Genomic DNA, 25,823 nt, shown 5'->3' on the forward strand with positions numbered 1-25,823 from the left:
TTAAGAAATATTTATATGGATACAAGGAGTGCCCTAAAAGTACCTGGAAGCAGGCTGCCCCACCTTGACTGGTCAGATGTTTTCTGCACTGCATACCACAGGGGGTGCCTCTAATAAGTGGAATGAGCTTTGGGGAAGTTTTTGTTGGTGGAAACAACAAAGTTAATACACATTCTCTGATTGCGCAGTGATGCTTCTGAAGGATGTCTGTGCGTGTGGGCTTGTTCACAGCCCGTGAAACATGAAGTATGAATGTGGTAAGCGCTAACAGGGCAAGGGTAAAGCCACAGGTCCTAGCTTAAGTTTTTAGTGGTTGAACTGATTCAGGGCGAAAGTGACGTCTGTGGAGGGAGGCAAATATTTTAAACACCTTTCAGCAGAGACACTTAATGCAGACACGGCAGGAGTTGGCGAGAGGGCTCGTGAGCGTTACTGTTTAGCTTTTTTTCTAGCTTGCTCTTGCCATGCGCCACCTGTCATGGAACTTTCATCACTGAATTGGGATTGCTCCATAATCGTAACAAAACTTAAACACCGTCTCTCGATTACGAAGGAAAAAGTGCAATTTCAGTTGTGCATGTAATCGTGTGTGCATGCAGTGTAGGCATCTCGTGTAAGACATAGCGATGCAGTATTAATGTATTACTGCAAGAGCATACAATTAGAAGGAAAGGAAGGCTTTTGTCCTCATTATTATACTAAAAGGAAGGCTGAAGCTTTCAGACTATGGTCATAGTAGGGGCACCTCAGAAGGGAGGACAAGCGTTTTTCCAGGTACTTCAGGGTCACTCCTTGCATAGTTTTAATAAATGCAGAGATTATCTTTCTGCAGGAGTATTTTATTTCTGACAAAAATTCACTGGAACTTGTGCATTCAATGCTCGTGTTTCAAACAAGGTTCATTTGGCTTGTGGCATTTCATACCTCATGGCTGTGGTACCTTGAATAGTGTACAAAAGCTCTAACTGCACTTTTTGAAAGAACTGCAGTTGCTATATTTACTTACAGCTTTTTATAATGTTCCTGTTACTGTCGTGTCCCTACAGAGCCCCCTCACATGTGGAAATATATACACTACCGTTTGGTCGGATGTTTGTACAAACTATGAACAAATGTTTTTTAGGATGTAGTAATAAAGATTTGATTATCACTACCTGCCAGAGATCTATGTCTTGCAATGCAAATACTGTTGGTTGCTATTGTTCAGCCACCGGTTTCCTTGGTGGAGACAAATCTGCCTGGTGAACCCTGATCTGGTTTGATCTATTCGAATATAAGTTTAAATGTAGCTCAAAATATCTGGAAAAAAGATGGCAGGGTATTTGTGTGCTTCGCTGCAAATGTCAAATTTTCTGCTGGCCAAGCGGCCATTTATGTTTGGCCTTGCCTCAGACTGCACCTTCTGTATGTTGAATCTGCCACGTCTGACTGGCATTGATAAAATAGAGGAGGTGCTGTGTGAGATATGGACAGTGCTGGCAGTGCTGCAGGGGAACATAAGCGTCATATGTTTAGCACAGCGTAATAGACACTACAGTGTCTAAAATTGCATATCCATGTATTTTCTAGTAAAGGAACTCGCCACCTAATACTTGCGTATTCGTGTTGTGCCTCAGATATGCATAAAATACGCTTTTTGATCAACACTCTTCACAAGTATGAACGTAGGCACTAGTTCAAGATGGCTGGGCGTTCAGCAAGTGCTTGAACTTTAGCCGGATGGCTGAATCGTGTGACAGACAGACCAGAATTTCTGCATATTATAAGAAACACTATCATCTTTTAAAAAGAAAACTTGTAGACCTGTAAACCCTAGCAGTTGCTAAACACCATAGTCAAAACGAGAAAGTACTGATAACTGGTGACAAATCTTGACTTGGCTTATTCCTCAATATGTCAACTGCTTAATAAATTCAACAGCTGCATTCTGTAAACACACTATGAACAGAAAATGTGTTCTGGGATTCACACCAGTAATCTATGCTGCAGAAAGGTTTCAGGATTTCTTTACAAAATAGTAACTAAGGTAGTATTTCAATTCCCATTAGAACATTAAGCACCCTGTGGTTGTCTTAGTAGTTTCAAGTAATATTGCAAGCATGCATAGTCGGAATGAGAAATTGAATGAAGACAGCCTTGCTTTATTTAGTTTTATTGTCCTTTAGTAATTTAGCAGGTTTCCAAAGGTGTAGTGTACACGTATCACGAAGGAGTATGGCCACTAGCGTGGGTTTGCTCTTAACGAGCCGCAGGGCACGCATTAACCGTCGCCGTGAGAACACGGTACTGCTCAAGGTCGCAACACTTCATTGACTGCTGCAACACCAAAAATGTGGCACAGAGCCCGTTGCAACAGGGGCAGTGAGAATGCAAATGGGCTTATCCACGCTCCAGGTGACAAGTACTACACAGGATGCCACGAGCACGTCTCCATGGGCAAAGATGATTCACGGGGACATCGGCACAAAAAAGCCCGGTCGCTCGAACGAGGGCAAAAACTCCGCTCGCGTTGGCTTCTGAGAGATACGGGTCGGCATAGTATGATCACGCGCTAGGACACTGCAGCGCTCTTCGGCCTAGCGTTTGGAAGGGGGCTGCAAAAGCTGAGCGTTCGCCGCGGGCACAAGGCGCCGTTGGCGAAGTCCGAACGAGCCCCAAACAAAGGGAGCCGACGGACTGAAAAGAAATGCGTGCTTACGCCATGTCGCCCGGAAAGGTTCTTCTCTCACTCCAGACCCGCGCGCGCGAAACCTCCAGAGAGGCTCTGCGCACGGCGTCGCAGTCGACATCCGCTACCGTATGAGAGGGATTAAACGTCACTCCTCGCTCCCCCAGCGTGGCAGACCGCGGAGGAGAGGAGAGTCACGTCAAGACATGAGAACTCAGAAAGAGGTGGCAAAGCCCGCGCAAAGGTGGTGGGCTAGCCTTGATTCCCACATCCCCCTCTCCTAAATTTGCCCTTTACTGGTCTGCATGGCTGCCGGACGTCACCCATGCAGTTAAAATGGCACTGCTATAAATCAGCTAACCTCAGTCCAGTCCTGTAACTGCGGGTAAAAAATGATGGCAAAGGAGAAAGCAATGATAATAAAATAAACACATGACACCGTAACATGTTCGCGAAAAAAGAGAGCAAAAGAAGTAAGGCTAGACTGCGTGGTGATGAAGCGGGATAGCGTCCACCGCGCGGAGGAGGACGGCAGAGCGTGGCAATGTCCGCTGGCTGCGATGCCCGTGTGCGATCGTCGAGTTAAGTACGGAACGTGCTCACTGCTGGCTCACGACGACGATTGGACTGCGAGCCGGCGAATACCACTTCGGTGGTGGTTCAGAGGTCCTGAATTTCTCGATGATGGAGCTTGGACGTTGCCGGGAAGTTGGGCCTCTCCAGGGGTCCGGGAGGCCGAACCGGAATCGGCTGCGAGGCGCCCTGGTGTTGGCAGGCAGTATAATGCTGCTGCCACTTGACCTCGCGCAGGAGTCAAGGTGGAAGGGGCAGCAGGGCTTATCGGCGACGACCGAGAGAAGGGCATGGCTGGACTGTCTGACGTCACTGGGCCAGGGCCCTTAGCACCTCTAGAGTCCACGTCGATGGGACGAACAACGACGCGCACTCTTCTCGGGCACGCACAGAAGCGCCACGCACGTACAGACGCACAGAAGAACGCGCACACACACCGCCGACGGCTGCGCGAGCACAAGCGCAAGCGTCCTTCGTCCCTCTCTCCACGCATAAGCACCGATAACATAACATAACATAGCTTTATTTTCCTTAAAGACCCCTCGAGGGGTTATTACATAAGGGGTGGGTTAACATATAATTTTTTATTGCCCCAAGTTTTCATCTCGAAAAATGGGACACACAATCGATCAAAAAATTATGAGCATTCAGTGGTGACGACATCATGGGGCAGGTCATTCCAGTCTTTTGCTGTCCGAATAAAGAAGGACACAGAAAAGGTGGTCTGCTTAATCCGCGGCCGATGTTCAAGGTCACAGCTCCCTTCGCCGGTTGACGAAATAAACACGGAAGAAAAGATTAAACAGAACAATAATGATACTCAATATATGGCCAAAGGTACATAAAACATAAAATACAAATGAACAATGTGGGAATCGAGGCTAGCCCGCCGCCTTTGCGCGGGATTAGCCGCCTCTTTCTCTGTTCTCATGTCCCGGCATGACTCTTCTCCTCTGTGGTTTGTCGCACTGGGAAAGCGAGGCGTGACGCTTAACTCCTCTCACCCGGTAGCGAGTTTACAAAGGCGAGTGGATAGACCCACCCACAATGCACTGCGCCAGGCGCTCTTACAAGGCTCTCGGAAGCTGCGTGCTCATGGGTTTGTGCGTGATGTCGTCAGCAAACATGGCTGCGCCCAGGACGATGCTGCAGGGGTTCGTGTGTCGGGCGGGGGCACAGCTGATGAAGACTCCGCGACGAAAGCGAGAACAAAGTTGACGCTCGCACGCGTACTGACCGGGCTGCAGCTAGGGTGGCTAGAATTCTAGCCACCTTACTGCAGCATCGTCATGGGCGCAGCCATGTTTGCTGACGACATCACGCACGAACCAATGAGCGCGCAGCTTCCGAGATCCTTGTAAGAGCGCCTGGCGCAGTGCATTGTGGCTTTTCAACGGGCTCTGTACTGTGTTTTTGGTTTTGCCGCAGGCAATAAAGTGTTGCGACCTTGAGCAGTACCGTGTTCTCGCCACGGCGATGGTTAACGCGTGCCCTGCGGCTCGCTGAGACCGGATCCACGCTAGTAGCCGTACTCCTTCGGGATACGTGCACACTACAACAATTAATATTAGACAAAGGAAACATAAAATACGCACGAACACTTAAACAAGAAACACTGGCAGCAAACCGAGCGGGGTGGACTTCTTTAGAGAACAGGCTGTAAAGAAGCTAACCTATACTGAGGCTAGACAGTAAACTGAGGGCCTTCGGTTGCGAAGAAGTCCGCCGTCCGGCGCGAAATCACAAAGGTGATCCACTGACTCTGATTATACTGTTGCGGGGTCCAAATGCGGTCCGCTGCCCCGGGTGTGCTCATTGCTTGCGAGAAGTGCCGCTGGCTGCTGGCGTGAGTTCGTCAGACCGGTGACAAAGGGCTTCAGGTCTGTGATATGGGCACGGCTGAGTTTTCCCGAATGGAGATCTTTCAGCAAGTACGCGAGTGGAGTCCAAGCTTTCTCCACTCGGTACGGACCCACTTAGGAGCGAGGTTGAGAAAAATAATCCCTTACTCGCATCGCTAAGAGCGTGGTTATGCTTCAGGAAAAGATCGCCCACCTCAAAAACTAGGGCGCTATGCTTGTGGTCATATTGGGCCCCCTTTTTTTTTTGCTAGCTGTGGCCAACGCCAAACTTTTCCTTGCTGCAGAAAACTCGACAAAGCCTGCCCCGAAGTGTCGACACGTAAGCAGAGCAGTCGATCTGCCTGCATCTCCTCGTCCTCGAGCTGGCATTGAATGACGCTGCAGCATGGTCACCGGATTTGCCAACTCCCTTCCAAAATTTCAAGAAGGCGAGTGAGAAACCAATTGAGCGACTCTCAGATGTTCGAATAGCGAATGCGAGCTCACTCAAATGATCTGCACATTCCCTTTGACTTTCGGCAAAGGCCGCCAACATTTGTTTGAGCGTACGATTGACGCGCTCCGTAGAGTGAAGTGGTGCAGTGATTCATTTCGAGGGAACGGCAATTGACACAAAACACCCAAGCGGTGAAATACGAAGCATTGTCCGTGATAAGCCTTTCCGGGAAGCCGAACCTGCAAAACACTTCATAGCACCGCTCGCGCTGCCAGCTTCCGAAAAGGGAACAATTCCACCCACTTCGAAAAGTGGCCAACGAATACCATCAGGTGAATGAACCCCTGCTTACTTTTGGGAAACGAGATCACAGCTAGTGGCCACTTGCCACGGACGCTCACAATCGGTTTCACCAGACCGGGCGGTGTGCCACCCCGGCCTTGATTTCACCGTTTGACAGACGCGGCAAGGACGGCAGTAGCGAAAAAAGTCGCGCTTCATGCCGGGCCAGGTCACAACGCGCAGTTTTGCAAAACCATTCGAGCCACTCTGGTGACCGACCATGGGTTCGTCGTGAGAGGATCGGAACAGTGCGGTTCTCAGACTTTGGTCGATGGACTCGTCGTCAGTGGATATACTTCAGCAGGAGCCCGTCATGGTGCAGCAAATATGTATCCGCCGGGGACTCAGCTAGCGACACATGCTGGTTCCAGCCCCCTATCCGAGCCAGCGGCCGGGCAAGCAGCGTATCGGCGCTCCGGACGTCTTTCTGAGACCGTCGCACACTTCGCGACAAAACGGATCACTTTGCTGAGCCTTCAGTAGCTCTTCTCTGCTGAAAGCGATTCCAATTCTCGCAAAGTTGGGGGGGGGGGGGGGGGGGAGGGTGTGTTTGGTATCGCACCCACTCAGGACTGCAGTAACAGCCGCTTGCGTCGGCGTCATGGGTTCGCTCTCGGCATCGTGACTGTCGGAAAGCTCTCCCGCTCGGCCGCATCGCGGTGCGCTGCTTACCTGGATAGTAGCCAAGGTTCGTCCGCATGGGGACTCCCCCTTCTCGCCGAATGTCGCCCCCGACGCTTACATGTGCAAAAGCACCGCTAGTGGCTGTCACACCGGGATCAAGGTCTTCGGCAGACAATGGGGCACGGGATAGCGTGTCAGCTACCACGTTGGTTGTGTGTTCATCACAACACGAGGTGAGGACACGGACGGGTGCAAAAGGGGTGCCCGTCGGTAGAGGCAATGGCCTCTTTGTGCAATGCGCGGCATCCGCCTAAAAAGGTCAGTGGACAAAATGTTACGAAGCAGGCATGTTGCGACGAGTTCGAATCGCGCAAGTGAGCTTTTGATACCGCGTTGGAGGCCAGCGTAGCTGTACACGTATCCTGAAGGAGTACGGCCACTAGCGTGGCTTCGGTCTTAGCGAGCCGCAGGGCACGCGTTAACCGTCACCGTGGCGAGAACGCGGTACTGCTCAACGTCGCAACACTTCATTGCCTGCTGCAACACCAAAAACGCAGTACAGAGCCCGTTGCAACAGGGGCAGCGAGAATGCAAATGGGTTTATCCACGCTCTGGGCAACAAGTACAGAGGGTGGCGCGAGCACGTCTCCGTGGGCAAAGGTGATTCACGGGGACTCCGGCACAAAAGGGCCCGGTCGCTCGAGCGAGGGCAAAAACTCCGCACGCGTTGGCTTCCGAGAGGTACGGGTCGGTGTATCGCGCGCTAGGACACACCACTCTTCGGCCTAGCGTTCGGAAGTGGGGCGACAAAGGGTAAGCGTTAGCCGTGGGCGCAAGGCGCCGTTAGCGAAGTCCGAACGAGCCCCAAACAAAGGGAGCCGACGGACGGAAAAGAAATGCGGGCTTACCCCATGTCGTCCCGGAAAGATTCTCTCTCACTCCTGACGAGCGCACGCGAAACATCCCGAGGGACTCCGCGTACGGCCAGTCGACATCCGCTACCGTATGAGAGAGGTTAAACGTCACTTCCCGCTCCCTCAGCGTGGCAGACCACGAAGGAGAGGAGAGTCATGTCAGGTCATGAGAACTCAGAAAGAGGCGGCGGGCTAGCCCTGATTCCCACAAAGTATGGCACTTTTATTCTAAGAATTATAGAAGTCAGAATACTACATGAATTGACAGACAAACTGGTGCAGTCACAGAGGGCAGCAATCTTCAGTGTCTCGCTACCAGTTGTATGCTCCGTCATGATAATGCAGAAGGTGGACACTTGGGAGCAGGATACTATGGTGTGTTAGCACTCACACTGGCTCGCATGTTGGCTGGTAGCTGCTACATCAGACACTGCAAAAAGTTGCATCATAGCAAGTGACCAAGTAATACCATTATATTATAATTTGTCGTGCTCTGATGTGACCACTTCCTATGTTGTGACTTGACACACTCATCTTCCAATTGCTGAAACCAAAGTGGTTCCATAAAAAAAAAATACAGCATATCCACTGAGTGAATTATGATGAGTGGGGCGAAGCATCTGTCTGTCCATTCGTCTGTCTCTGCCCGCCTGGGCTGTTACGCGTGACAAGATTAGATTAAGAGGAGCTTCGACCCTAAAAGCAACTGAAACGAAGATATATCGAACTCTGAAATACTGACCTAAAGCTTCACTGAAAACTCTGTATGGAGACAAGCGAAGTACTTTGGTTGTATCCTCTGTGTGAAAATGCATGGGATTTCATGGGATTTTAAGAGCAAAGCCTTTTTAAGCTGCTGTAAAATGTGTGCCATATCCTGATTTATGAACGGGTATGCCCCACGGATATTAAGTTTAATAAGTCTCATTTCTCACCACTGACCCACTAAAGGAGGAGGAGGCAACAGTTTGCCCAGCACTAGGGAAATGCAACGGCAGCTTCGTGAAACTATCATTATTGTAAACAGGTACATGCTACAAAAATGGTGTAAATCCCCCGAAGGTCCACTAAAGAGGAAGACAACAGTTTGCCTAACGCTAGGGTATGGTGAAGGCAACAGTGGCTGAGAAACCTCGAAGCAAGTGAAGGCCTATGCCAACGAAAACGTGCACGCAGATCTACGAGATGTACAAACGCTTGGTTTCAACGACAGTTTGCCTCTGGCTGGAGACATCTATGTCGCATTTGTGACAGTACGAGGTGCAAATGCGTGGTTTTAGCGAGAGTTCGTCTCTGGAGTTGGACATCTGTGTTTAGTCTATGAGTGGTTTAGCTGTAAGCTCTCCCTGGTAAGAACCAACATGGAAACAACATACCATCACCTAGCTAAAGCCTAGGAGCTGCCCGATCAGAATCGTTCAGTTGCAATGTTTTTCAAGGCTTGCAACGCAGTCCAAACTTAGCCATTCTTTTTTAAGTTGCTGCAACTGTTTAATATTGAGAATTTTCCCCCATACTAGATTAATAAAATGCCCTTCAATTATCATCGCTAAAGAGTACTGACTTTGTAGACAAACTGAATATTTTATGCGAATTTCTAAATGAAGAGTGTTTCTTTGTTACTTTCCTCTGCTTGTTCTACAATTTTACTTCACCTGCATGGGCCTGCAATAATCTGCAAATAAATTTCATGGGAGCTCCAAAGCTTGTACATACATTTTTCTGGGCATTTCGAGGTGAGAGGCCTCTCACTGGTCGGTTGCAGTGCCTGCCGTGCATCTTCTAATGCTCACAATAATTTAACTTCCATTCTCCTTACGGTGGCGTTTCGGTAGCAAATAGGATAGCACTTTGTGTGATGGCCTCCTTGTTTAGCTCTCATGAAGTCTAACGTTAATTTTTGGATATTGAACAATGTGCAACATGAAAGAGATTGCACAAGCTCCGTAAGCATGCTCTCATGAGACGAGAACAAAAATGTATTTCTTTTGGCTAGGTTGTTAAGGAGTGGCCCAAAAGTCAGCTGCAGAGATTCCACTCTTCTTGCGTCTTGGATGCAACTGGTTTGTGCGGCTTTAGCGCAGACGTGGGTTCAGGCGAGAGAGGTGTAGTTTGCAGACGCCAGAGGAGCATGCTCTCTACATTAAATTATTGTTGGTATTCTTTTTATCTGTAGTCCTTCACCACGGTAACATTGCTTGGCAGCACAGCACAATGACAGTGTGCAGCGGCAATAACCAAAGAGCTGACAAAATTAAGTAGGGTATAAAGTATGTGCACCTAACTGGCCAATTATACAAAATCCACATGTCATTCTTCCAACCAAATGAAAAAAGAAAGAAAAAAGAACGCAGCTCGAATACCAGAACGTCATGTTCCGAGGCACAATGGCCAGAAAAATGAACAAGACGTGCACCATTCAGTCACACTTTTATTAGTATGCCTATTCAATAAGACTCATAAAAGACAAACTGCATAAAGAAAGTGAGAGGTTTTTGTTTCAGTAAATAAAATGTAAGCACCTTGAAGAAAGACAGCACCCCCTCAATGACTGTCTAGGCATTGCAAGTAACATCTAACATCAGAAAAGAAATAAAATAATGGAGGGGGCTGCTGTAATATAAACTACAATAACTTTTGAACAGAGGTACTGAATCACCCAAAACACATGTCACTGTAATTTTGTGCACAGCTCTTTTTTTTATCCTGTGTAAAAATGGGTGATTGATTCCATCTGTGAGTGCTCTCACAATCACACAAAACAGAAGTGTAAAGATGTATAACTGATTCGGGGAATCTCAGAATATTTACAGTTGACTGGATTTTGAGTAACACTGTTGCTCGCTCATATAAAACATGTGCTTATATACAGTTATGTATACTTTTTCTTCTGCATCCAGGTAACAGAACAACAGGCATGCTCGTACAGAGCTGATGTACTTTCTTTTTATATCTACATTACACAAACACGACAGCAAAAATAAAAAACGTTCAAGCCTATTAGAGTCGGTTCTCCCAACACACAATGCCTGCTACTGAACAACAATAACAAACAACAATGGAAAGTTGCTGGCAGCAGGCAGCAGCTCAAGGCCCAAATTTAATCGCACTTCTACCTTTCTCATGCTCCTGAGCTTCTCAAAAAAAAAAAAAAAAAAGTGGGGGCACTGCATTCCACAGCAGCCAGGAACGCACATGTAACAGTGGTGCATAAACTGGCACGCCTAAATAGCGCTAGCGAGTGGCGTTCAAACAAACAAAAACAAAAAAACAAAAAACAATGCACTGCCAATTAGAAACACTGCCCAAAATGAGGCCTGTTTTCTTCTGTGTTCCTCATGACAAATCTGTGCTGCTAAATCTTTACGCCTGGGAATCCCTGGACTATCCAGCATGAGGACAGTCACATCAGAACGAGTGAATGTACAGAAGGGTCAATTTCGGTTTTGGCTGCTATGGCTTGCCAGTGATGGCTCTTAAAAAAAAATAATAAAGGCATGAATGCAACATGAATGTGACAAACTTGCATTGCACAGATTGCTAAGCCTGCAGTAATGTCCTTAAGTCCTTACTCTGCACAAAAGTAAAAAAATAAAGTTAATGGCTCTGACAAAGAGGGGTCAATTTCGTGCAATTATGTCGTACTGCACCTGCTAACTTCTCCCGAAGAACTGCTGCACTGAAGTGACCGTGACAGCATAATTCCCACTAGGCAGTTACAGGACAGCGAGTCACCGGTGGCCACAGGTCACATACCCAGAGTGAGCAGACTTTTGTACACTCGGTACACAACTGGTACCACGATGCATCGACACGGCACAAACTTTGCCCCTCTCTTTCGTGAGAGCCCGAGAATTAGGAAGAAAGTGGAAAAAAAAATGTATTCGAAAGAGACAAGTGCGAGGATAGCTTTCCTAAGTGTTCCATTGCGGGCACCAATACACATCATGCCACCGCCATTTCGCCACCACTCTCTCTCAGAGGCGACGTAGACGTTGGAGGAGTGGGAGGCGTCGGGGACGTCGTCTGCTCCTCTGTCATCTGCTGCTCTTGCGGCAGCTTGTTCTCCTCGGCCGTGTCTCCCTGCCTGTGTGCGTCGATCTGCAGCTCGCTGCCCACTGATGCGGTCACCTCGTGGTCAAAGTGGTAACCTTCCCGAGGGCTCGCGGGCGGTGAAGGTGGGCATGGTAGCGGGGGCCGAGCGCAACGACGTGCCAACTCCTCGTACGGTGCCCCGTTTAGCAGACAGACCAGCACGACGGTCATGTTGTCGCAACCTAGGCCCCCCATCTGGCAGTCGGGTGCCAGGCAGCGAGTCATCAGCTCTTCACAGATCTGGCACATAGCAAATGAGAAACCAATTACACGTAAGCCCATTCGTTCCATAGATATGGTACAAAAATGAGACAACTGTCTACTTTTCCACCAAAAAAAGCTTTTTGCTGTACATAATGTGCAATCCCTCAACATAATCATTGTCATCATTAGCCTGACCATGGCCACCACAGGGTAAAAATCTCAGCATATCCACGAAGTGAATGATGATGAGTGGGCAAAGCTCCGGAGGACCATGAACCTCCGTACATTGCCCACTCGACAACACATGTGTACAGTATATACAAAGTTCATAAACCACAATGCGCATCTAGTGTTGAGATGTCCATATCAATAGTGATATCCACATACTGTAAAGACCGAATATAGGTATAATTTTAAAAAATGCAATGAAAAGTCTGCCCTCGTCTTATATATCAGTCATTGACATAAAAAAATGTGGAAGTTTTTAAACAATGGGCAGCTGAAGTCGAAAGCTTCCATCGCTACTGTGAGCATCAGCAGCAGGGCCGTTGGGCAAGGCCTACAGTTTTCTAGCAACACAATTTCAGCTCGGTTATCCACTGTCAGTCGCTGTTTTCTTTTTTTTATTTCCTTCTGAAATGAGTGGTAGTTGACAGCAGTTTACGATAGGCTTTATGAAAAAAGTCACCGAGTATACCAAAACGCAAGGCAACCTGGCGGCACAAAGAGAAATCGGTGGACCGGAAAAAAGCGCCCGATACTGGAAGAGCAAAAAGCAGCGCATCACATCTCGCAGCAGCCAAAAAAAAAACCATTGTTTCATGGACGGACTGCAGTGTGCCCCGAACTGGAAACCCTACTCGCCGAATTTGTCTGGGAGCTGCGTGCAAGGTCGCTACCCGTAGCAGCGGAGTGCATCCGCGTGAAAGCTCTAGAGATAGCGCGAGACTCTGGGCTGACCAGGGTGCAATTCAAAGCATCGCCATCATGGGTGCGCCAATTTATGAAACGCAAGGGCTTCGCACTGAGGCGCCGTACTTCTGTCTTTCTGCAAATTCTGCATCAGTAACGCATTGGATGGAACGAAGAACGATGCACTCTGCGAAAAACAGTGAAAACAGATGCACTAGTGAAAAACAGAGGTCGTCAGACTCAAGTTTGGACGAGTCCGAGTGACAGCACTTTGTGGCCTTCTGGCATTTTACTACATAAGATTAGTGCCTAAATATAAAGAAATGTCACCATAGTGCAGCCGATTGTGTCGCGTATTTACCAAGATAAGAGTGCGCCGCAATACTTTGTGATTTTTAAAATTTTCTTTTTCGGAGATTCAAAGTTCAGGGGGGGGGGACCTATATTTCGGTTTTCACAGTGGATATGAATATCCATGTATATATCCATATGGCTATCTATAGTATGTAACACCGACGGACAGGGGACATGGCTCGACCCCTTCTAAGGAGCTTCACCCCTAAGAGGCCTCTTCCATGTTTTGCCACTCAACCTGGTCGTGAACTTAGTTATCCTCGCAAATTTAACGCCTCTGCCCACCGAACTTCCCGCCTCCCCTTCGTGCACTAGCCCACTTTTGAAATCGAATCTGTTGCTCAAAATGACCCATCACGAAGCTCAATAAGTAAACAAATTTTCTTATCATGTGATTACAAGTGCAAACAAAGAGCCATTAGAGGCACAGTATAACTTGATCAAAAACTTGTGCGCATAGAAGACTTCCTGTTATGATAGCCCACAGCTTAACTACAGAAGGTTGCAAGTTATGAAACATTGAAAAAATTATCTTAACATCTCTGTTCTTTATATAAGGAGTTGCAGTGGACCTGTCTTCAAAATGCCTAGCAGTTTATCAGACAATATAGCATCGAAACGAATGCCCGAGTGCAGGCAGGAGAAGCTTGTGCTAACAGTGTGCGAATGATATACTAATACCACACCTGTTCTGGTTCCATTTTGGCCGCTACCCGGGCACGTACAAACTCGACCACCTCTTCATTGGAAAGTACATCCCAGATCCCATCACAAGCCAGCAGTATGAACTCATGGTCGGGTGTAAGGTCCTTCACAATCACATCTGGGTAAGCTGAAAGTACAAAATCATGTTAATATGGCACTAAGAACACTGAGAACGTGCTGTCTCACAAGTTGCACCAGACGGCTTTTCTAAAAACATTTAGGGTACATGAAAGCTCTCACCAGTGACTATTTGCTCTTCGGGAGATTTCTTTTCATTCTTCTTGAAGACGAAATCTCCGAGGGCTCTTGACAGTGCCAAGTTGCCTAAATGGTAAAAAAAAATGCATATAAATGTATAGATACCATTACGCCAACACGACCTCCATTATCATCTCCTGCATTTTTCCCCGATCCTCTGTGTTACTTTTGGTTGCCAAGTGTTCAAATGTTAGCATTTTCGCAACACTCTCCAGTTACACAGGCCCATATTCTAAGGTTGCTGTATTCGGCGACAACTTATCTTGACATTGGAGCGAAACCTATGGTGGTGGAGCTTTCGTACATTAGTGTTGCTCCTCAAGTGGTGAAGCAGATTGCGGTTCATTTTAGTTTAGCTTGCTTGCATTGTTAACACTTTTTGAAAATGAGATATACGAAAATGTAAACGAGAGAAACATTTCCATAGTTACGAGTAAATTTTTCAATAGAGAATCAAAAAGCACGTTTGTGGCAGTACGCTGCCCCACTATGTCATAAATGCCACGTTTACTTTGGAAACTGTGTGTGCTGTAAAGGTGGTGCTTGCTAAGAAATGCAAAGAAAAGGAAGGCAATCTTGCAAAGTGAACAACAACTGTATTTTACCTATGACATTCTGCAACTGTCTGAGTCTCATAAGTGATAAAGCAGCATTTATTTCAGCAAAGCGAAATGAGAAATTGTCAGTAAACAGGAGTACTATTATTTTTTGACAGTAGCAGGCATTCACTTAGTTTCTGTAGCTTTCACAGTGCTGTTAAAAAAGGTTGTCGCAGAGTATAGACAGGCATTCTTACAACACAATCTACACTATATTAACCAAAAAAAAGAAACAAATTATGCCACTTCAAAAGCTCAATCTGTTGCATAAGATCACCGTCAAAATGACAAAACAACCTATTCATGTCAACATATCAATGCAGCAGCAAGCCAAGGGAGCCGTTAATCTTAAGGCTGACAAATCGTGATTTTGTTTCGTATGTGTTTACGAGTATCATCAATTTCATTAGCAATTTTTACATTGATACACATTTTAGGCACATGGAATTATGCCTGAAGCAACTACAAGAGATTTTACAGGTTCACTGGGCATTCAAAAAGTGAAAAACTGGGAGATTCGGACATGGAAATGAATGAACTTATTCATTATCAGCATTTTCATACTACTACGTAGATGTGCTTATCACACTGACACAATACACTGGGAAACTGCGTGTCTTTTGGCATTGGCATCAAGCAAATGCTTATGTACACTTTCGAATACATTCAAAATTTTTCTAGCAATCTCATCAAAAGACCTACCGTATTTTTTAGTGTATAAATCGCGTTTTTTTTGTTGGTGCGACTTATACAACGATGCGACTTATAAACAATCAAAATCGAATCAGATGCCGCGGATTTCGCGGCCAGGATATTACTGCCACGCTTTCTGCATCGGGTGGTTCGCCATGCGCCCCCTTTTGCCATGCACGAAAACTACATTTCAGAAGAAAAGAAAAAGAGTTGTAAATTAACTCCCTAGAAATAATAATGCTCATATCGTTTTGCACAGAAAATAAATAATAATCGAGGGGTGAAGAAAGTGGAGGTATTTAAAATTATGAATAATGGAAGGCAACTTTGCATTTCAGACAAGAGCCGCTTCGTCTGCTGCCACTTCCGCCCGCCCGCCATAGCAGCCACGGTTGCTGATATTGTGCATCGTAGCGTAGGCGTAGCGGCGTTGTCGCAGCATCCTTGCTAACCATGCCGCCACATGAAAAGCAAAGTCGGCGAAGTCTGGATGCGAAGTTCAAGCTGCTTGCAGTTGAAATTGCAGAAGAACATGGAAATCGTGCTGCAGGGAGAGAATTCGATGTTGCCGAAAAAGTAATCGGAGACTGGCGCAAGGCTCACAGCGTCCACCGGACAATGAAGTTAACAAAGAAGGCCAATCACTGCGAGAAGGCATGCTGGCCGGACTTTGAGCGTAGTCTGCGAACGTGGGCGTCACAACAGCGAGCCGAAGGAAGAGGCCTGTCTACAGCGCAGCTGCGCCTGAAGGCGAAAGCTCAGGTAGCGGAGACTAACACTGAGGGGTTCAGTGGTGGTCCGCCGTAGTGTTTCCACTTTATGCGGCGGAATCAGCTTGTCATGCGAGCCCGGACTGCAGTGAGCCAGAAGCTACCTGACGATTTTCAAGCGCAGCTGGAACACTTCAGCTCATCCGTGAGGGAGGAAATTGCGAAGAAGAGCGTGAGTGCGAGCCACATCGTCAAGATAAATAAAGTGCTGTTGACATTCGACATCCCGCTCGAAAGAAACGTCGCCGAGAAAGGCCAGAAAACTGTGACGGTGAGGACAACTGGGCACCAAAAGTTTCACTTCATTGATTGATATGTGGGGTTTAACGCCCCAAAACCACCATATGATTATGAGAGAGGGCATATGATTATGCGAGAAGCCGTAGTGGAGGACTCCGGAAATTTCGACCATCTGGGGCTCTTTAACGTGCGCCCAAATCTGAGCACACGGGCCTACAGAATTTTCACCTCCATCGGAAATGCAGCCGAGTAGAAAAGTCTCACTTCACTGTTGTGCTTGCCTGCTGCGCAGACGGCAGCAAGTTGCCTCCCATGCTTATATTTAAGCGGAAAACCTTGCAGAAGGATATTTTCCCTCCTACAGTGGTGGTTCAGGCGAATGCGAAGGGTTGGATGAACGAGGAAACGATGGGTGTGTGGCTTGACCGCCGTTTTTCACGTCGACTCGACGGATTCTTTCACGTGCAGCCAGGAATGCTGCTGATGGACAGTATGTGGGCTCATATCAATGACGCCGTAAACAAAAAAAGATCAGTTGGAAGCATTGTACGCCTGTAATCGTTCCCGGCGGCATGACCAAGTTGCTTCAGCCGCTTGACATATCTGTCAACCGCAGCTTCAAGGCCGTTCTGCGACGCTTGTGAGAGTCATGAATGTGAGAGGGAGGGCATAACTTCACTAAAACGGGGGTTGCATGAGATGCGCTGAGTTTGGCAAAGTGGCGAAATGGGTGAGTGAAGCCTGGCATTCTATTTGTGGCGGGCTTTCGGAAGGCCGGGTTGATTTCCTGCGTGGCCGATATTGAGTCCGATTCGGGCGAGTTGGAGGACGACAGTAACGGGCCAGCACAGCTACAACCCGATATAGCTGCACTGTTTGTGAGCGACTCTGAGGAAGACAACTTCGATGGTGTTGATTTATCGGAATAGTAAGAATACTTCTGACTGGAAATACAGTAAAAACTCGTTAATTCGGATTTCGCGGGACCGGAATAACTGTCCGAATTAACCGAATGCCGAATTAACGAATGAACAGGGAAAACAACATTTAAAATCAAGCTGCAGAAGCATACCTTTATTTGTTGAAGTATTTTGTAATTGTCGTCTGCGTTTTCGCGCAGATTCTGGCTGACATCACAATTTTTCTTAACTGTTCCAAATGGCCAACAGCACGCAAGCTGTCGGGAGTGTTCAGGCAAGCGTCCTCTAATATTAACAGCGCCTCCGAGACTTCCCGTGAGGTGCGATGAGGTCGCTGCTGTATCTCCTCGCATGATTCTTCGTCGGAATCGTGGTCTTCATGGGCGCCCGTGACATCATTAATAATCTCTTGATCGGTCAGGCGACCACTCGTGGCGACACCATGATCAATCGCGATGTAGTCCTGAAAGGTCACATCTGTGGGAAAGACAGCATCGAAAGTCGGGCAGTCATCGTCGGTGGACTCGGCTGACACCTCCTCGATGCCATCGTCAGCTACTGCTGCATGCTCGGGCCTCACAAAACCGCTGTGCCGAAAACAGTTGGCGATGACTTGCGGCGGAGTGTTTTTCCACACGTGGGCGATGATGTGCACTGCGCCGAGTAAGTCCACTTGATACAACTTTCCAGCTTCTGAGCATAGGATCATTCGCTCTAGCATGTGCTTGCGGTACTTCGACTTCACGTAGTGAATGATACTCTGGTCCATCGGCTGAAGAGCAGACGTAGTGTTGGGCGGCAAAAAAACTACTTTGATGCTCTTCAGTTCGACTGTACAGTTATGGGCACTGCAGTTGTCAACAACCATAATTATCTTGCGGTCCTTCGACGTGAAGTGCCGGTCCAACTGCTGCAGCCAGCCGCAAAAAATGTCCGATGCCATCCATGCCTTCCTGTTCGCTGTGTACTCGACAGGAAGGCTTTTGACGTTCTTAAAACAACGTGGCTTAAGCGCATTCCCGACGACAAGTAGTGGCAAGCGCTCCGTGCCTGTCATATTGGCGGCAAGAAGCACAGTTATCCTTTGCTTGCACTTCTTGCCACTAATGCACGCGTCCCCTTTGAAAGTCACCATCTTGTCGGGCAGAGCTCTGAAAAATAGAGCAGTTTCATCTGCATTGAACACGTCACGCGGTTCATATGCGGCGATGTGCTCCAGCAGCTTCACATTTCTCCACTCGGTGGTCACGCTTTCGTCAACACTGGCCTTTTCGCCGCACACACTCCTGAAGACAAGTTCGTGTCTCTCTCAAAACCTCGCAAACCACCCTTCTGACTCTTTGAACGATTCAATGTTCATCATTGCAGCGTACTTCTCACCTTGCGCCATGATGAGAGGTCCGCTCAAAGGCAGATGCGCGTTGCGACAGTCAGTAATCCACCGGAGCAAAGCTTCTTCGAGCTGGGGATGAGCTGCGGTTCGCAACCGCTTTCTAGAGGCATGAAACTTCTCGCTTTCGAAGGCTTGTTGAATCTGTTGTTCATTTTTCACATACGTTCCCAACGTGCTCCGCTTCACTTTGTACTTGGTCATAACCTGCTGTCGCGATTTGCCGTTCTTCAGTGCTTCCAAAATTTCCACTTTAGTCGCCAAGTTCTTCGCGTCGTAGTTCTGCCGCTTTTTCGGCGTTGCCATCACTGCAGGGCACGATCTTGGTGGCATGCAAATACGGTCACAATGGAAGAAAAAGAGAAGTCCGCAAGAAGAGATGGTTCCGACACGACAACACAAGGGAAAATGGCGTCGGAGGCGCTGAGTGGTGAAGAAAGAAGACGCCGACCTTCGGTGACGCTGCGATCGCCCCCACTAGTTGATGATGATGGCGATGCCACTCAGGTTTCGGTTTCACTCCAGTGGTGCCAGCGCTGCTTTATCACACTTTTGTGTAGCAGCAGCCGTCAGCATTTGTCTGAATTAAGCGGTGCGGAGCCGAATTCCGACGAAATAACGAAGGTTTGGTCCCATAGATTAACATGCACTTTGGCCGGGACCAATAGAGCCGTCCGAATAATTCGAATTAACGGGTGTCGAATTAACGAGCGTTTACTGTATTGCTTTTATGTGTGTTGGGAGGCGTTCCCACGCGTCTGCCAACAGCTGGAAGCTTGCAAAAGCGGCGGCCGCCTCAAGCATGCATTTTCGCCATGCTTTCTCACGACGCGACACTCGTTGAGCCGAATAAGCATGTACGACTTGTACACCGGTGCAACTTAGACACCAATGCGACTTGTATGCGTTTTTCCCCGGAAAAACTGCCATTTTGAGAGGGGTGCAACTTATACAAGGGTGCGATTTATAGATCGAAAAATACGGTATGTTATTTGGTAATACGGTCGAAAATAGTTGAACAGACACACATCTCAGACAATGAATGTCTAAAGGACCTTAACTTACAGAGACAACATTACGAATGGTGCTCTTTAAAATGCTGACCTAAAAAAAAAAGACTAGGCAGTCTGTCTAATTGAAATCCCATCTTCCCCTTTGACCACTTCCACTATTCAACACGATAATTCTTTGATTTGATGTGGGGTTTAACGTCCCAAAACCACCATATGTGATCATGAGAGATGCCGGAGTGGAGGGCTCCGGAAATTTTGACCACCTGGGGTTCTTTAACGTGCACCCAAATCTGGGCACAGGGGCCTACACCATTTCCGCCTCCATCGGAAATGCAGCCGCTGCAGCCAGGATTTGATCCCGCGCCCTGCGGGTCAGCAGCCGAGTACCTTAGGCACTAGACCACCGCGGCGGGGCAACACAATAATGCATCAACACAAAGAAAGCAGAAGATCTTTTTGAAAATTACATCGTTGCACAAGCGCTGCAATAAGGGAAGCTGTAAAGAAAATGTCTAACAATGGACAAGCAAAGGAGGGATGCTTGAAACTACAGACCATTGACTCTGTTGAATTCGACCCATCCGCCAGCTGCGATAATGCGGCGTGTCTCCAATTCATTGCCCGGTTTGTGGTCAAAGGAGAGCTGCTGCACGTGACCACCAACAGACGCAATGGCCCGCGAATCACCCACATTTCCACAGTAGATGCGACCACCTTTCAGGAGCACTACAACAGCTGTGGTGCCCGCAAGTTCATCCTTCATGGCATCGTCTGAAAAACAGCAGAGACTAGGCGTCACTACATGCGTGAGCGGGCAGTGCTTTTGCAAGCCATGTGGGTGCATGAAAAGGACCTAACAAAAGGAAACCATTTCCCATGTGTTTTGAAAAAATGTTGTATTCGCTCGGTAAGCCAGAAACCGCGCAAGCTGAAAGTACAGGTAGAGATATTCACCACGAAAATTCACCGTGATACCACAGCTTTTCACGATGCTGGCCAGATGCCTTTTATAATTATTCATAGGCAAAAACGAATTACACTGTGCCCTAAGGAAGCCATATACATAACATAGCAAACTTTGGAAAATTTTGTCCGGCCAATGAAGCCAAAATATGCGAAATTCGCACTGAAATCTATGACGCCACACAGAGTTTTTGAAATGAGACCACACTACTTAGACGCGGACAGAAAGACAGGGACAAGCGCTTGCCACCAACTGAAAGTTTATTCGAAAAACTATGAAATATATACTGACAGATGACAGAGTGTCGTGGCACATACGATGAGACCAAATCACGGACCAAAATTACAGAACCGATAAAAGATCTATGTACGTCAGCCCCACCTTACCAACGCCTACTGTGCCTTGGAGTGATTACTTAACTCCTATGGCATCTGCTACTGTCTAAAAATGCTAGCTCCTTATCGGACAGAGCTATTAATGGTTTGCCGACGCAAGCCAAGTGTTCACGCGCTATGTATGCTGCCTCAATTATAAGCCTAGTGCACTCATCTTTGTGTTTGTAAAGTACGACTGTGTTATCAAACTGTACTTCACAGCCACATCTAGTGACATGCTGGGCGAGGAAACCATCGTTGCCGCTGCGAACATTGCACACATGCTCATGCAATCTGTCGTTGAGGCATCTTTCAGTTTGCCCAATATAACAGGCACCGCATGATACAACGTTGCTAATGCAATTGACAAAACGGCTTCTGCGCTTTATTTTGCACAGTGCGCTCTCATTTCAAAACAATCATGTATCACCAACATTGAGCGCAAAATTCAATAACAACACTATGACTTTCATTTCGTCTTTTAATAAAGAACTTACAATAAGAAAATTAACGATCAAGTTGTCAAATGATCTATCAGTCTAAATCGATTTACGTTTCACTTGAGAGTGCCTTCATGATGAAACAAAGATCTGAAAAAACGGTGACACGGCACTTAAAAGGGGTACCCACACAAAAATGTTTAGTTGTTTTCTAGCGTCAAAAAATGGCCAAGCCCTCAAGGGCCTAGAAAATGTGCTACTAAACGTGAGTGCACCCTGAAAACGCAGGTTATAACAGCTAGTTTCAGTTCCTACTGCACCCTATCGTCACAACAGAGTATAAGATTCTCATCACGTGCTCCCACAAGATATCGTGAAGTTTCTATGACTGCTCCGCACCGCGTTGTCGGTTACAAACAAGCGGCCATTTCGAATGTTTGGATGAAATGCAAGTGGCCATTTTGGAGGTTTCGGCACCTGACGTTATCACAATTAGCTAGACTACGGCATGAAGTCGCCAGAATTAGTATTGCAGCCTGATGTCAGGATAGTGTCAGTGTCGCGAAGTGCGCCATGGGAAAATTTACTTTAATATCAAAATAAAATAGCTTATCAGTATTTGGCAAGCTTTACAGTTGCTCAGAGCCGTCTCTGTATACAGGCGATTCATACAACGAAGTAAACACAGCTTTGAAAAGTGGTGTCAGTAATTCTTTCAGGCAACTGGCACCACAGTTGGGGTGTGGGAGCGTGTGAGAACAGCAGTACTTGCCCTAAGCTCACAGGTTTTGTGGTATACTTAGAAAATCCATTAACAATGATTTACTTTCATACGCAGCTCACCAGTGCCAGCAAACATGATGAAGCAAATAATGAAAAAAAGTGACATTAGATGCCAGAGAAATTTTTGGTGACTTTGCTGCCGCTACTGCTATTTGCGTAGTTAGCTGCCCTTCTGGCTTTCAAAAGAAAAAGAAATATTTGGGGGCTTGGCACACCAAACCACATGATTATGAGGTAGGCTGTAGCAAGAAACTCCAGATTCATTCTTACTACCTGTTTTCATTTTTTTTTAAACGTCCAGTAAGTCTATGTACACATGCCCTCTTGCATATTGCCTCCATCATAATGCATATGCCATGACTGGAAAGGAAACCCTTGCCCTTTTACTTAGAAGCACAGCACTACGACTCCTAAGCTGCCATGGCTAGTGGCTTCTTTTTCCATCGGACCTACAATGGAGAGTTAAGAAACTAACTAGCGCAACTGCTGGACATAACTTACCCATAACATCTGAAATAACTTTAATAAAAAGATAAAAGCACCAACGTGACTAGTAATCAATGTGTACTGTAATAATGAAGATTTACTTTTTTCCAAGCTGTAACACCTCTGCTTATGCACCTTTTGGCAAAGCAGGGTATTTCTGAATAAATAAATTAATAAATTATTGCAACAAACATGTTCAAATGTCGGTTCAACCGTTAACCTAGCAATAAAAATTGATCTAGCATTTCTCTGCATAACACCTTCTTTGGCAAAACTTGGCACAACAAAAATACTAGAGTGACAAACAAACCCCACCTTTAAGCATGTCTGAGTCAACCTCCAGAAAACCTTTCTTTATGGCATCTACTACATCTCCTCTTTCTGCAGCAGAGAGAAGTAAAAAAAAAATACATTAAAATGAAGCACACACAGCACTCTGTTGAATGGAGACAAAACAGACATGCGACAAGTGACAGAGAGAGCTACTGTAGTGATGTGTCATCACAAGAGATGCCAGTAACATATTTCTGATGTGCTGTTCACTCTGTATACAAACTGATAGTTGCTTTAACAAGGATTAATTATATGTAGCCCTTAAAAACAGTATTGCAGAGCTTAAGAGACTAATTTTCAGTGATGCTGTTCCTGCCAAAAAAATAAAAATAAACTGGGTTGTACAGTAACCATCACTTAAATAAACATAGCATTGACATTTGTAGCAATTATTTTAGTGAGCAAGTTACTTGATTACGAGAAACAGCACAACAGGTCAAGATGCAGTCATTTTAGCAATGTAAAAGAGTTTTACGTTTTTCCTGCACAAGCATTTCCCTTAAGCTGTGAAATTAAGCAAGGTGCTGAGAACCTTCCAGTATACACAACAACATATGTATAGTGCATGCATTTCTGTAGCCTACCTCCCACTGAAAGTGTGTTTTACAGTCTATACCAAATGTCTATCAATCGCTATGCACAAGACCAAGGCATTGCTGCTAAAGCAGCAGGCATTTTTGTGCTGCACACAGCATGCACAGTTACAGAGTGCTGACAATAATGACTACCCAGAATCTCAAGTAGTCTGCTGTGTGGGGATGCAGTAAATGGCCCTAACAGCACCCGTGCTACAAATTACGTGGACTACAGTCTATATTTAAAGACTCAAGTAGGCTTCTTTACATCGTGGACTATCAACTACTGTGAAGCTGGGTTCTGCCTTCAACATACAGGCACACTGCACTTACGATATGATGGCTGAGAGACGATCTTGCGATGCACGTGGCTCCCAGCATATTGGGCCACCTTTGCACCCCCATGGCCATCGTAGACGGCAAAGAATGCAGCATCTTTGTCCTCAGAGAGGCTCAGAAGATGAGTGTGGGCATCTTCCATGTCTGGTAAACGATCTGTCAAGGAATCTTTCAAAGAAACAGATAAATAATGCCAGCGAGCCGGCATTTGTTCTACTATGCCAAAGGAAATTGAGCTTTTAGTGTAAAAGTAAGGTTACTGGATGCCAAATTCATTACCACCTAGCACTGACAGCATGACAATATGATGATGGTGGTCTAACAAAATATGGCACGTACCCGAACCCAGTGTTACCATGTTAACCACATGTTTATAGCCGGCAAAGGCTGGGCAGATTAATAAAGCTGGATGTGTTCTTTATGTGTACACTTACAGTAAAGGTACTAAATTGGAAGATTGGGGATGTAATTGGTTAACTTGATCATTGCATTCCCAGTGAGACGATCAATCCAACATTGTGCAAAATTTCAGAACATGGCCATCAGCCAAAGGAGAAAAGCGTAAAAGTGAAAAAGATATGTGAACTGAGACACGAGCACGTCCTGCTTCTGATCATTTCATCCCCGACATTATCTGCAAGTGTCTAGATGATGCAACGCTAAACCAACTTGGCAGTAGGTATGCTGACACAGAGTCACGAGCTGCGGCGACGTTAGCAAAAGATGACAGCAGTGCACTAGCAGCAGAGCGATCGAGCGGCAGGCGGGAAAATGAAAACCAACACACCGATCCAGCTTCAAAAGAACAGTAAAGGATACTTATACGCCATCCTTGCATGCACGATGCGCCCACTTTCACTTGGTCGTTCATACAACTTGACGTCTCCTTTGCCGTAACCGGCTCGGAAAGCGTTTGGCCCATTATTCCTGAAAGCAAAACAGCGGCCTACGAGTCACGCGCATTCGGCACAGAATGAACACACCGATGACGCAATTACACAGTAAAATGATCTTCACTGCCACGACCGCGAAGCTCGAATGCCAATGCTAGAAGGAACATTGTTTACATAGCCGATCAGCGCAGTCAAGGGTCCAGACAGGAACATTTACTATCCTAATACACCTATCCGGTCTGATGTGCTCATGGTGCGCTACGGTTGACATCAAAGGAAGTCTTCCCTCGGCAACGTTTTCTTTGAACCTCCTACAACTAACAGCGTTTCCAACAGCTTACGCAAGCTCCAAAGCGTCACGCCGAAGTTAACCGGTTTACAGAGGCAGGCCACAGTGGCTCTCAAACGTGCATTTGTTTATCACGCACCACGAAGAGCCCCCGTATCCGCTCGCCCCTGCGTCTTTTAATAACCTAGGCCTATTGCTCGCTCAGAGTGGCGAAATAGCGCCGATTACCGCACAAAACTCAACTGTCACCTCGAAATGTGAGCAGGGAAAAGAAGAGAGGCAATACCGGTCACACCGATAACCAGCGCACGATAAATTCAATGGGCGTGCTGAGCGCTGCGCACATCGAACGATAACTGGGGATGCCCACACGACCGATCGCGGGACGGTGACTCGCCTTCGAAGAAAAACTACTACGAAACGAAGCGATGCTTAGGATTATTTACACGACGTGAGAAAGACCAGGAGACGTTTCCCGGCTCTGAGGAAAGCGTAAATTCGACATAAACAATATGCCACACTCCACGGACGCATCGCAATGCGCTCACCTCCTCTTCGGGCGCGTTGCTCGACTTGCTAGCTTCTCGCTGCGAGTTTTTCCCTTAGCCTGGAATCATCCTGTCCGTGGACACAAGACCACGAGGAGCAGGGTGAAATTTTAGGTCCCCCCCGAATCGCACGCGTGTTTTTGGACCGTAATTAATCAGCGATTCATTCGCGTAAACTTGCCTGCTCGCCGTTCACGCACTAGTAGTTGACACGACAACCTCCAGGG

General features: G+C 46.9%; 1 protein-coding gene across 3 annotated transcripts; it reads right to left on the minus strand.

Moving 5' to 3' along the window:
• Nucleotides 1-9,830: 9,830 nt before the first annotated feature.
• LOC119170090 (putative protein phosphatase 2C T23F11.1) lies at nucleotides 9,831-25,796 on the minus strand. 3 transcript variants are annotated; one of them, XM_075879998.1, is made up of 8 exons: nucleotides 25,778-25,796; nucleotides 24,686-24,793; nucleotides 23,861-24,010; nucleotides 22,935-23,000; nucleotides 20,128-20,343; nucleotides 13,930-14,013; nucleotides 13,671-13,816; nucleotides 9,831-11,754 (listed from the first exon to the last, which is right to left on the minus strand). In XM_075879998.1, the coding sequence occupies exons 2-8, from the start codon at nucleotides 24,786-24,788 to the stop codon at nucleotides 11,365-11,367; spliced, it is 1,155 nt and encodes a 384-aa protein (XP_075736113.1). In that variant the 5' UTR covers nucleotides 24,789-24,793; nucleotides 25,778-25,796; the 3' UTR covers nucleotides 9,831-11,364. The 3 variants fall into 3 exon arrangements, with proteins under 3 accessions (XP_075736113.1, XP_037277026.1, XP_075736112.1); XM_037421129.2 differs by having other exon boundaries at nucleotides 25,597-25,789; XM_075879997.1 differs by lacking the exon at nucleotides 25,778-25,796 and adding an exon at nucleotides 24,934-25,224.
• Between the last annotated feature and the right edge of the window lie 27 nt (nucleotides 25,797-25,823).

Source organism: Rhipicephalus microplus, chromosome 2 (assembly GCF_043290135.1).
Source record: "Rhipicephalus microplus isolate Deutch F79 chromosome 2, USDA_Rmic, whole genome shotgun sequence".
Lineage (NCBI taxonomy): Eukaryota > Metazoa > Arthropoda > Arachnida > Ixodida > Ixodidae > Rhipicephalus > Rhipicephalus microplus.

Bases quoted from the DNA above. Each gene is read 5' to 3' on its own strand.
- LOC119170090 (XM_075879998.1), bottom strand. From the start codon at position 24,788: ATGGGCCAAACGCTTTCCGAGCCGGTTACGGCAAAGGAGACGTCAAGT. The intron at 20,344-22,934 runs GTGGGGTTTGTT...GCTGTTTTTCAG, and splicing joins TGACTCAGACATGCTTAAAG to ACGATGCCATGAAGGATGAA. The intron at 14,014-20,127 runs GTCTGTAGTTTC...TTTACCATTTAG, and splicing joins CGAATTCAACAGAGTCAATG to GCAACTTGGCACTGTCAAGA.